At 43.3% G+C, this 12,811-nt stretch overlaps 1 protein-coding gene across 50 annotated transcripts in view; it reads right to left on the bottom strand.

Annotated features, from left to right (window-relative positions):
- Nucleotides 1-12,811, bottom strand: part of LOC144061807 (ankyrin-3-like) — a 107,048-nt gene that overhangs the window by 31,407 nt on the left and 62,830 nt on the right. For 19 of the 50 annotated variants that reach the window (XM_077582601.1, XM_077582615.1, XM_077582579.1 and 16 more), the window contains 10 exons: nt 12,527-12,724; nt 11,904-12,002; nt 10,340-10,438; nt 10,158-10,256; nt 9,982-10,077; nt 9,303-9,375; nt 9,093-9,149; nt 5,596-5,719; nt 4,363-4,374; nt 341-443 (listed from right to left, as the gene is read on the bottom strand). In XM_077582601.1, the coding sequence (XP_077438727.1) occupies nt 341-443; nt 4,363-4,374; nt 5,596-5,719; nt 9,093-9,149; nt 9,303-9,375; nt 9,982-10,077; nt 10,158-10,256; nt 10,340-10,438; nt 11,904-12,002; nt 12,527-12,724 (960 nt within the window). The remainder of the gene's footprint in view (nt 1-340; nt 444-4,362; nt 4,375-5,595; nt 5,720-9,092; nt 9,150-9,302; nt 9,376-9,981; nt 10,078-10,157; nt 10,257-10,339; nt 10,439-11,903; nt 12,003-12,526; nt 12,725-12,811) is intronic. The other 31 variants (XM_077582581.1, XM_077582590.1, XM_077582605.1 and 28 more) reach the window with 7 other exon arrangements.

The following is a 12,811-nucleotide window of genomic DNA, read 5'->3' as shown; positions in this document are numbered from 1 at the left end:
TTATTTTGTCAAGGTGGTAAATCATGTAGCATTTGTATATTTTGGGGTCTTTGGCGACGTCGTCACTGAACTAGCAGGCTTCATTGCAGCCGCCGTTTGCAATACGAGAGGTGACCGTTTCTGGTTTAGCTCCTGACCACCAAAACAACAGTGGGACGGACGCGGAGCCCTGCGGTACGCCCTGAGGTTTCCCATGAGAAAACAAGAGAAAGGAGAGTAAACCCCTCATTTCCATGTGCTACATATATTCCTGTACTCCCCCTCCCAACAATTTGCAAAAACAAGCACGATATTGACCCCGAAGTGTGAGGACGCGAAAGAAGGACTGGTTGTGTCTTACCGTGTCCTTGGTGGGCGCCAAGATCTCCTCGATCATCATGCTGTCCCGGGCGAAGGAGCTGCGGTTGAGGGTGTTGGACCTATCCGAACTGAAGGAGCGGAGGCTAAATGTTACCACGCGAGCCAGCGCCGCGGGGCAACAAAAAGCCACGGGCGGCAGGGGAACATGACATAGGACAAAAAAAAGCAAGGGATTACTTCATGCAACCTCCAGGGAACAAGTTTGTACTTTTTTCTAACTGGACCAAGCGTGTCCAGAGTGGAAAAGTAGAAAGAGGTGGAAAGGAGGATGTGATTCTGGATTCTACTACGAATACTATTACTACTAGTAGTCTAGTAGTCGTCTCCATTGAAATGTATGAAAATGCCTTTAATATCGGGTAACCTCTGTCTATCCTAACAAAGCCTTTTTGCAAGAACTGACCTGACGTCTCGAAACTTCTTTTAAGAGAAACAGGGCGGTTCAGTTGCGATCAACAGGAAGTCGATTTAATTTCACTTCCCTAGGTAGTTACTCAGATATTCACATTTCACATTTTGGGAAAAGCCAGTATATGAATGTGTAGTCTGGTTTCTTTACACAATATGATTCCATACAAAATGCTGATAAAGTTTTTGGTCCGGCTATTTTGTAGCGTGTCTCGAGCTAAAATCGTGAAGGAGATGTCAATGCAAAAAAATAAATAAATTGGGACAAAAATATTTTAGTTGCAGCACCGCTAGTCTGAATATGGCATTCTGGATAATATTGTGCGAGTGGAACATGAGTTAAGCAGCAAAATCCAACCGTTTTTATCCATCTTAGGGGGCGGCCATTTTGCCACTTGCTGTCGACTGAAGATGACATCAATGTTGCAGGTAACCAATCACAGCGCAGTTTCAGAAAACAGGTGAGCTGTGATTGGTCGTTGCCTGAGCCCTGAGCAACATTGACGTCATCTACAGTTGACAGCAAGTGGCAAAATGGCCGCCCCCTAAGATGGATAAAAAACGGTTGGATTTTGCTTCATAACTCATATTCCACAATCAGGGGTGGCAAATCCGGGGCCAGAAAGTAAACACCCTGCCACAGTTTGGCTTTAGCCCCTTGTGCTAGCTAGCTAGCTAGCTCTCTAGCAGGTAAAAGAGCACCCGGGGAGCGAGCTCAGGAGCTCACTAGCTAGCACGTGGGGCTAAAGCCAAACTGTGGCAGGCTTTTTACTTTCTGGATCTGGATTTGCCACCTCTGATCAGAATGTCACATTTAAAAAATACCATTGTCAAGAAATGTTTAAGGTTAACTTCCACTTTAAATCTTTTCGATTCAGTCCGCAACACTAATTCGTTTTTTTTTTTGGGCTCCTAAACAAGAAGCGTCACAAAGACTTTAGAGAGTTTGATGTGTTCTAAAAGACAAACAACTAAGCTGGCCATTTGTGACGGGGGTCCGGCGGGAGGAAAATGCAGAGCTCAGCATGTCGAGCGGGGGGGGGGGGGGGCCGCAGTCGGTCACAAAGACAAGCGCTTTTATTGGCCGCCGCGTTACCCGGCAACTCTGAGCTGCCGAAATGGACTCAGTGGCGATTCCCAGTTGGAAGTCTCCCGAGCCAACATCCGTTCAAAGGCTCGTCCTTCCTTTCGAGTGGCTTCCCTGGAGTTGGTTATGCAATGTTTCAATCGGGAGTGTCAAATCACCTCTCCCTCTCGACCCCCCCCCCCCCTCTCTCTCTCCCTCCCTCTCTTTCTCTCCCCCCTCTCATTACTTCCCTTCTACAGAATGATGGCGCTTTCATGCAGCTGCCTTTTTTTCCCAACACTTCTCCGCTCTCTGTTCCCCTGAGCCAGTTCATCCTTCTCTCCTTTTGTCCTTTTTTTCAACACTGCTCCATTCATCTTTGCAGAGCTCAATCTGTCTGCCCTCCTTACTCGAAGCCGCACTGAACATTTTCCCGATGACTTGATTCTTGATTCCCCCGCAACCTGTGAATAACAAGCCATTCTTTATGATGCTACTCGTGCACGACAACGGGCATCCGTATGAGTTATGTTAGCATCGTTGCCGAATACTGACCATACATCGGGAATTCTCCTGATGACTGCCGGGACATCTCCGCGGATTTACGACGTGTGCAATTTACGACTTTGTTTACAGTTTGGCTGTCTTTCGCAAGGTCGCCCTCTGTTACTCTTACGGACACTATTTCAGCAGCCACTACGCTATATTACAGTATGTCTAGCGAAACATTGCCAGTGTCAAAATCAAAAAAGAAAGGGCAGAGAAAGGCCATCGATTTAGACACCCTGATAATAGTAATCCGGCTCTACGGGGGCGCAAAGAAAGTTAATGAGATTGGAAAAGGGCTTTAGGTTGACTGCTACACTGTCGCTAAGCTGCTCACAGACGCCAGCTACAGTCGAACAGCGCCTAAAATCAACTTACAACTGATTGGTGGGACCAAACCAGTAAAAAAAAAAAGATGCAGGTGGCAAGTTAGATTAGAGGCCATCAACCTTTTTTTTTTTAGCTGAGTTATTTCTTGGCGACTGATTAATGTGAAGGGCTACCACTTCTGAAATAACACATTCGCTCAAAATACCTTATATTATATGCCACTATTAATAATTAAAGGGAAAGTCAAGCCAATTCATTATTATTTTTGACAATAATATGTTGTATGCAGCCCCACTAGTCTAAATATGGCATTCTGGTTAACTCATTCACTCCCAGCCATTTTCACTGAAGCAACCCCCTTCGCTCCCGGCTGTTTTACTGGATTTTGACCGATTTTGCAAGGCCCACAGAATATTGTGTTCTATTGATATAAAAACATGGAACCTACCAAAAGAAAGATTTGAGTCATTTCTTTCATCAGGAAAAAAAAAGTATATTTCTATCCGTTTCTGTTTTGCATCAATTAGCATTAGAATATAGCTAATTTCATTTAATTATTCACAAACCTGTTGAAAAGAGCTTGTTGCAACATGGCCCTGGTTGATCTCTTATACTCTGCTGCCATCTGCTGGCCATTTTTTGTAATAACTACCATTGCCTTAAGCAACCTCTTCAGGTCAGAGGCTGCATCAAAGCTTTTTGTATGCTCTGGCATAAAAAAAAAAACCACAGCAACATTAAAAACGTATAAATATGTTTTTGGGACCATGGCCATATTTAAAAATCAAATGTTTTTATATGTTTTTGGGAGCAAATGAGTTAATATTGTGTTAGTGGAATATGAGTTAAGCAGCTAAATCCAGCTGTTTTCATCCATTTTGCCACGAGCTGTCAACCGAAGATGACAATGTTGCTCAGGTCTCAGATAACAACCAATCACAGCGCAGCTTCAGAAAACAGGTGCGCTCTGATTGGTTGTTGCCTGAGCCCGAAGCAACTGTGACGTCATCTTCAGTTGACAGCATGTGGCAAAACGGCAGGATTTTGCTGCTTAACTCATATTCCACAATTGTAATATTAATCAGAATGTCACGTTGAGACTCGGGAGGTCGCATATAGCATATTATTGTCAAGAAATGTTTCAGTTTGACTTCCACGTACTTATTTTAAGAACGGGCTCATTTCAGGGAGGTAAGTACTAGGGTGCAAAGTGAAAAGTATGCTATATTTCTTCATCTTAGATTTTGCATTTAGCATGATTATGGCACCTTTAAGTGGAAAACTAACAATTCCTGCGCTTAACTTGTGTGCCTGATCCCTGGAAGTTGCAGCTTCAAAGAAAGCCACATCAACGTTACAGGATTAGTGCACAAAACCCAAAACGAAAGATGGTTCTGTAAACACTTAATGCAGCCGAGCCTGTATTCCAAACGTCTTCCAGCATATTTGATGACTCGGGTAGACACGGGTGAGGAGAAATAATGTGATTACAGCACAGGGACAAAACTAGCACAAACAAACACCGGGCGACACGGGAGGGAAGTTGTCGGTCGGCGTAAAGGGGATTTGTGGGTGTGGTGAGTTTCGGGGAGGGTGACACGAAGAGACGCCATTCACAACGAAAGACTCTTACAACACTACTATTGTCTTACCTGATTCTAGGGCTAGAACGAGAGTGGAGGACGTGCAGGGAAAAAAGAAAAAGATAGGAGAGCGTCAAGCAAAGTGACTTTTAGAAGGCTTCAGAAAGCCAAATTTGTGCGTTTGCAATGTGGACGGCGGACAACAGAAAGGAAAATGAGTTCTTACAACTTTAGTCAAGCAATTGAACAAGTTACATCGGGAAAAACAGATCTTTACCAGGAAGTTTTCTTTTTTTTTTAATAATGAAATCTTGGTATGCCTGCACAATCTGACAAAATCACACACTGCTATCCAAAACTTTAAAGCACACATTTAGCGATAATGAGGGTTCATTTGATTTGTCTTTTTTCTGTCTTACAATTAGTCAGCAAAAGACCCGATTTTCAGATGGCTCTCAAAGATTATCCTGTGTTATTAATCATTTTTCCTCTGCTCGGAAAACATTTGGGGCAGACAATCGTTGATGTTAAACCAATTCAATATTTACAATCACAAATTGTCAGCAAATTCTGACTGCCGATTATCAGATGTCCCTAAAAGACAATCCTGAGTGATCCTGAAAGTGATTTCTCTTTCCCGACCGCCTCTGAAAAATGTTGCAACCAACAATTGCCAAAGTTAAACCTGTTCAATATTTACAGTACCAACACATTTCCTCATGTGCGCGGTTAAGACCAAGTTCAGCCGATGTTGACCACAATTATGATGCAGTGCAGTTCTACACCACAGCAGACGGCAACAACCACAAAAGTAAACATACTGAACAGGTACTGCACTGGATCTTATTAGATTGTGCAGGTGTCGATTTCCCATCTGTACACCCAGAGACTAAAATGTAAACAAAAAAGTGTTTTCCAGGCTCACAAATGTCATCCACTTCCTGTCACTATTTACGTTTTTGATCCGAGTGTGCCGATGTATGGGCGGTCGCTGGTGTTTTTCACTGCAGCGCTTCCCCTGGATTGAGGTCCACGTCGCAGTCCGCTGGGCATACACCAGCTCCAGTATTCAGCTCATTTATAGCTCTAATTGGAGCAACTTTATAACCCTGCGTTTGAACGAGGCCACGCAAAAAAAATGCTGAATCATTTTATCGGCACCAGTCATTTGATGGCAGCTTTCCAACGTAGCGGTGTACACGGTTCCACCAGGTGTCACATGGTCACCAAGCGGTGATGTCATGCTTTTTTTCCTCCTAAGGCATCTTCGTTTTAAACATTACGAATGACAGCGATGCCTACCTGGCCGAGCGGGCTCCGATGCTGAAGCCCATGTAGCCCTCCTGGGGGAGAGAGTCATCCCCCAGTTCTTTGAGGTCCTGGGGCCGCAGGTACTTGTCCGTGTCGCAGGTCATGGCATCCTCACCTGGCGGAGGGATCGCATCACGAAATGAATGTTTGAAGCAGAAAAGTCGTTCCTTATAAGATTTTAATAATGCTGCAGGCCTTGGGACATTCATCCGCACCATTTATAGCTGAATGCACCTGCAGAGCCCACTGCAACTTTTTTCTTATGTGACATTAAAACCCCCATGCAATAGACAGGAAACGTGACATTAGAAAAATATATATACTGTCATTTAAATACATCCATATCCAGCCATAGTTACTCTCTTCCTCTCTCCCTGACAGCAGAGCCACCAAAAAGCCAGAAGGCGCAAATGTGACAGAATGGGCGAAAAGTAAAGAACCGCCCCACCGCACCTCGATCGGCGGACCGGTGGACGATGACACGCCGCTCCACGAAGCGGGCGGCGCGGCTGCCGTGCTTGCCTTTCTCCCGCATGGCTGGAAGGTGGTTGTGCACCGCACAGCCCCGCAAACACTGCGCTCGTTCACCGCAGCCCCTCCCCTCCCGCCTTCGCCGGTGCCGCACTACAATCGCACTCAAGTCCCACGCAAGCACCACTCGCTGCGTTTCCGGTTTGGCATTTCACAATAAAATTCAGAAGTAATACTTCTTTAACATTTAATTTAACAGAAACGATTGTTCAGACTCTAAATTCGCCGTCGCTTGAGATGAGAAGGTAAATGAAGTAAATTAATGACGTATAGTCAGGACGTTTTGGATGTCGTCACATTAGAAATGTATTACGCGAAACGAACAAATATGCCAGCGTTTGTACGGAATTCCAAGACGAACGTCATGGTTTTAATGTATGGGCTCTCACTTTCTGTTTCAAAATACATTGTTTTTCTTCATTATTAGTCATTTTCTTCTTTTAATACGCGACAATATAACGTCTGATTTACACGCCAAATTCAATAAACGTTGGAATACGTGTACATTGAACCCGTCATTCAATTTCGAATTGACTTACCGTTCTCTGACGCAGCCATAAGTCCTTTTTAATTTAGATTTTCCGAGTCATTTTTTTTTAATCTAAAGGGAAGCTGGCTTCACGGGCTGAAGTCTTCCGAAAATAGTTGTTCTCTCGGTGCACTACCAGAGAAGAAAGCGTAAAGCCCGATGGCATGTGACGTCTGCAAAGTCCAGAGTTAATTCCCTTAAGAAAGCTCATCTCGTTGGCTTTAAGGAGGTGACACTCCTCACTTCGCGAACGCCTTTTCTTTTCTGACGCACCAAGAAGGAATAAGTTGTCCCCCCGAAACGAGCACCGACTGTCATCTTTTCTTCTTCGACGGTGGAGGAGGTTTGGCCGGTGGCCACACATGCAAAGTTTTGGTAGAAGAAGAGGAAGCCAATTCGAACCGATGCGAGGAAGTGAACTTTGCACAAGAGTCCAATTGTGCAACGTGGGATGCACATCAAGTACAGAAGCATCGAGTGCATGCACGAACAGCGGGTCTTCGCTTTACGACGGCACCGACGTACGTCGCCATTCAGCACAAAGAAGCCCAGTTACCAACCTAGTACCATTTACCATATCTATGTAGTGTTTTTCATTGGCAGTGAATCATTGTTTTATATTAATGGCCTAGACGTGTTAATCACGTTAACTGTGGCACCGCGACTTACTCACAACCAACTGCAGTTTGGCAGAATTGTTTTTCAAAAAAGAGGTTTCAAGCCGTTTTATTGCCTCTCACAGTAACATCAAAAATATATATACTTTGCCTTTGGAAATCCTGCTAGCTTAATGCTAATACATAATGCAAAACACCATTGACGGGTCAACAAATAGCATCAGCACTGTATTAGCTGTTTTTCCAATTGATTTAGAAGCGATTTTCATATAAGTAGTTTCTGTAATAAAGTCCACTTGTGTGTGATTTGCACATCAACACACATCCTGACCACCGTGCAGCATAACAAGATTAGACACCTCTATAGGATTAAAGCGACTCTTTACATCCACTCTCTCCTTTCCACAAGCGCACCGCCTGTGAATCGCGCACGAAATGTCGTACAACTCCTCTACGAGGGATCTTCCGTCCAGCCCGTGCTGGCTCACACCTGTCGAGTCTCCTATCAGCTGACATGCAAAGTACACCTGCACGCACTCAATCGTTGTCTAGGCAACATGCCCGCCAAGTAGCTCATCAATTTTACAAGCGTGTGGTTGGAAACAAAAGCTCAGCAGACCCAAGCAGCTCCTTGTTGTTGTTGTTGTTGTTGATTTAGGTAGCTTTGCAGTACTTTACAACATCTCAAACATAACAGATACGCAGTATGTAGTGTTAGGCCGCTTCAAATCTCCTCCCGAAGAGGAGAATGGCGAGATGGAGTTAAAAATAACAAGTGGAGCTTTTATTGTAAAATAGCATCAGTGCTGTCAGTCTGCAAAGGAGAAGGGACGGAAATCTAAAATAAGCTCACGTCAGGAGCAAAACCAACATCAAAATGTTATGGTGCAGTTTTTAGGGAGGAAGATGTTAGCACGCTTAGATGGACAAAAGTATTAAGACACGCCTCTTTACAAATTAATTCATCAATCAGAGCTTTTCATGTGATGTATTGTATGCTTAATGTTGGTGGGAACAGTTTGGCCAGCGCCATTCGAGAGTTATAGCGTCTACTTCTCGTCAAACTTTTTGCCGGGTGTGACGTCACTTCCTAGCCCGCACCTTCACTTCCGATATAAGTCCCGCCCCTTCACTTCCGGAGAGAGTTATACTATCTAGTTCTCGCCAAACTCGTTGACAGGTGTGGCATCACTTCTGGTACCGCCCCCTCACTTCCAGTCCCCCCCCCCACCCCCTTTTACCAAAATAACAAGTCAACATGTCCTGTTTTGACCACGCCCCCTATGCCCAAATATGGCCTTCCTATGACATCACACTTCCGGTGATCCGTCATGAAGTCAGGACATGTTTTTGAACAACTCTCAACTTGGGACATGTTCTAGCAATAGACGGATGATGTCATCTTGACCCCACCCCTATGTCCGAATATGGACTTCCTATGACATCACACCTGTCAAAAAGTTTGACGAGAAGTAGATACGATAACTCCTAACTAGATACTATGAAGCCATTTTCCTTCCCAACTCAACGGTGCAAGGTATGCTTGGATGAATGACATATTACACTCCAAAATCTTGTTGATAGTACGTCAAATATTGATTAGCAACACAAAGCGATGACCCCAAGAAAATGCATCACAGTATAATTTCTGTAAGTGTCCTGATACTTTTGTCCACTTTTGCTCTATCCAGCATAACTTACTCCGGTGTGAGTACCATGAAGCCAAAAGTCAAGTGTGGAAAAAAGAAATGCACACAACAAACCAAACCCACAACCAGAGCGATTTCGACGACCAACTAATGAAGCGCTACCTTCGTCGTCATCTGACATAGACTCCTCCTCCAGAATTTCAGGCACATTGGCCCAAACTGTGTGGTTTGAATGCAGACGCCGTGACACATGCAGACATGTTAAGACGTCACAAGGCACATTCTCTACTACAGAACAATCATGCAGTGCAGATAGTTATTATTATTATTATTTTTTTCATTTAAGAACAATATAAGACGTCGTTAGCTTACCTTCATCGTCTGACATGTCCAGGAACTCGTTCATGGTTTCCGGGACGTTGATTTTGTGTTTTTCGGCGGCACTCTGTCAACATGAAAAGAAGATAAGATACTTACTAATCATAATTATGTGAGCACTGTGGTTTAGTGGTTCGCAAGTTTGCCCTACACTATTAACTCATTTGCTCCCAAAAACATAAATAAATAATAATAATAATAAATAAGTTCTATTGTAAATATTACCAGTGTCCCAAAGACGTATTTATACGTTTTTTATAATAATTATTATAATAATAATAATAAAAAAAATATTATTATAATTTAATAATAATAAAAAAATATATATATATACTAGAGCATTCAGAAGGCTTTGATGCAGCCTCTGAACTGAAGAGAACGATTGAAGCAATGGCAGTAATTACAAAAACGGTCAGCAGGTGGCAGCAGAGTACAAGAGATCAACCAGGGCCATGTTGAAAAAAGATCCTTTCCCCAGTGTTTTCAACAAATTTCTGAATAATGATGAAACTTAGCTGTATTCTAATGCTAATTGCTGGAAAAGAGCAATAATAATTTACAAAAATATGTCATCTAAAAGTCCTGGCCTGTCTCGAGGGAACAGTTTTAATAAACCCAATTGAAATCATTTACTGTGTGCAAAAAGAGTATTTTTGATGTGTGTGTGTCTCACCACAGTATTCAGGTTTTCATCCGTCACGGGTCTCAGCGTGTCCACCACCGAGATGTAACCAAGGCGACGGGCGATGGTGAGCGCCGTGTTGCCGTTCTGAGAGGGAGACACACAGGAAGTGAGTCGTAAAAAGAGAAAAGCAAGCAATTGACCGGCGTCCAAGCGCTTGGACCGACCGCGGTGAGTTCGTTGGCCGAGGCGCCGTGCTGGAGGACGAGGTTGATGATGTGTGTGTGGCCTTGCTGAGCCGCCTGGTGCAGAGGTGTGTAACCATTCTGCACACCCGCAGGTGGGAAAAGAGACACCGGATGAATACACAAACAACACACAACGTTGTGATCTTGATGGGATTTTCCACCTTGGTTTTGCCGTTGACTTTGGCGTGATTCTGCAGCAGGAAGTTTGCCATCTTTGCGTTGCCATAGTGACAAGCCACATGCAGCGGCGTGTAGTCCATCTAGGAGAAAGTGAGAGACCGCCCGATCAGACTATGGAGGACCAAAACTGCCAAAATTAAAAATAAATAAATTACTAAATAAATAAATTAATAAATGTGAAAATAAAAAACTATATAAAAAATATAATAAAAAAAACAAACAATTATTTATATATATATATATATATAAATCTATTTATATATTTATTTCTGCAACAGCGGAACCCAACCCCAAGACACACTTAGGACCGCCCCCTCATTTGAATAACATTTTGACCAAACAGAGCGCCTGCAGTATGAAATAAATAAATGTGAGAGCGGAGCATTTTTATATATTGATTGATATTTATATTCGTTGAGAGGAACCAGTTGAGGTGGCTCGGGCATCTGGTTCGGATGCCTCCTGGACGCCTCCCTGGGGAGGTGTTCCGGGCATGTCCTACCGGCAGGAGGCCCCGGGGACGACCCAAGACACGCTGGAGAGACTATGTCTCTCGGCTGTCCTGGGAACGCCTTGGGGTCCCGTCGGAGGAGCTGGCTGAAGTGGCTGGGGAGAGGGAAGTCTGGGCTTCCCTGCTAAAGCTGCTGCCCCCGCGACCCGACCCCGGATAAGCGGAAGAAGACGGACGGACGGACGGATATTTATATACTTATTTTTGTATTTATTTCAACCTTTATTTTTATCTTTTGAATCTTGCGTTTTTTTAAATATATTTTTTTACTTATTTTTTTACTTATTTCCGTTTATATTTTTTTGTACTTAATTTAAAAAAAAAAGTTTTTATTTTCACTTTTATTTATTTATTTAGTCATTTATTTAATTTCCATATGAGACGGCTTTTCGTGTCATGACAATCTTCGAGTCATTTGGCCAAGCCTGTTTTTAGAATGGAACGTCGCCTTTGTTTTACGTGTGTCGGACGCATCAGTGAGTGAATAACCTCTTCACTCTAAACTGTCCTGTCAGCACAAACACACTCACACACACACACACACACACACACACACTCGCACTAGAGTAACCTTCAGCTTGTGACGTTTCTGTGCACGTGAGCTGCCTGCAATATAGTGTGCGCTCCAAACTGTATATTCGTGAACAAGGTTGTGTGTGTGTGTACATGAATAGAACAGGTTCAATTATAATAAAATATTAGAGCTTATACATGCTTGTGTGCATGCATTGAGGACACTTTCCACTCTAGTATAGATTTTTGTGGCAGGTGTGTGTAGCTCTGTGTGTGTGTGTGTGTGTGTGTATGCAGGTGTGTAGAAATGTGTGCTAGTGTGTTATTTTTAAAAATTATACTGGTCAACACAAACTTTAATCAGAGATGACTATATGTCTACTTAAACATATTTTTTATGTTAATTAGAAAAAATATATATTGGACACTAGATTATTTAGATATTTTCGTTTTTGACCTAGAAAAGCTCGCACGATATGGATTTGACCACGCCTTGTAATTCATGGCTACGATGTCCATACCTTCGTTTGCGTGTTGACATCCGCGCCGTGGTTGAGAAGGACTTCCGCAACATTGACCTTATCCTCCTGAGCCGCTAGGTGGAGTGGCGTCAGTCCGCTCTGACCATGGCAGAAAGATGCATACACACACAAATTGGAATACATTGTAAAACGAGTTGGGTCGAAAATAACCCAAATTGAGTCCAATTTGGATTATTCGTTAAAAAGTAAAAAAAAATAATAATTTGCACAAGCATGTGCCTTTAAGAGGCGGGGCCTGCTGGACTAGCGTGTGACAGTGGCACATCTGTATACGCTTGTCTATCAGGAAACAAAACCAAATAATTAAGCAAATAATTACAATTTTATTTAGTTAAAGTTAAATTCAAGATTTAGTTCTATTTTATTTGCTCATTTGTAGACAGATGTAAAGTACCGTATTTTTCAGACCATAATGTAAATGGGTAGGAATTTAAATTAAATATGTCAAACTGAAAAGTTGACATCCATATATAATTAAATGTTATATGATTATAAAGTGCACTGCAAATTTTTGAGAACATTTAAGGATTTTAAGTGTGCCTTATAGTCCAATAAATACAGAGTTCTGACTGTAATTCAGTCGACTCCTTGAGTGCCGCTACCTTGTTGCAAATGTTAACGGCGGCGCTCTTCGCCAGCAGCAGCGACACCAGGTCCACGCTGCCCTCCTGCGCCGCCAGGTGGATGGGGCTGACGCCCTGCCGCGTCACCGCGTTGGTGTCGGCGCCGTACTCCAGCAGCGTGGTGCCGATGTCCATTTGGTTCTTCTTGGCGGCGATGTGCAGCGGCGTGTAGCCATTCTGACACAGAGGAAGGCAAAGTTTGCATGATGAACTGTACTGTGTGCGCACACGTTATCGCGACTGTGTTTGAACCTTTGCATGTTG

Source organism: Vanacampus margaritifer, chromosome 12, assembly GCF_051991255.1.
Source record: "Vanacampus margaritifer isolate UIUO_Vmar chromosome 12, RoL_Vmar_1.0, whole genome shotgun sequence".
Lineage (NCBI taxonomy): Eukaryota > Metazoa > Chordata > Actinopteri > Syngnathiformes > Syngnathidae > Vanacampus > Vanacampus margaritifer.
The sequence above is the reverse complement of the archived record's forward strand: the minus strand, read 5'-3'. Positions and strand labels throughout refer to the sequence as shown.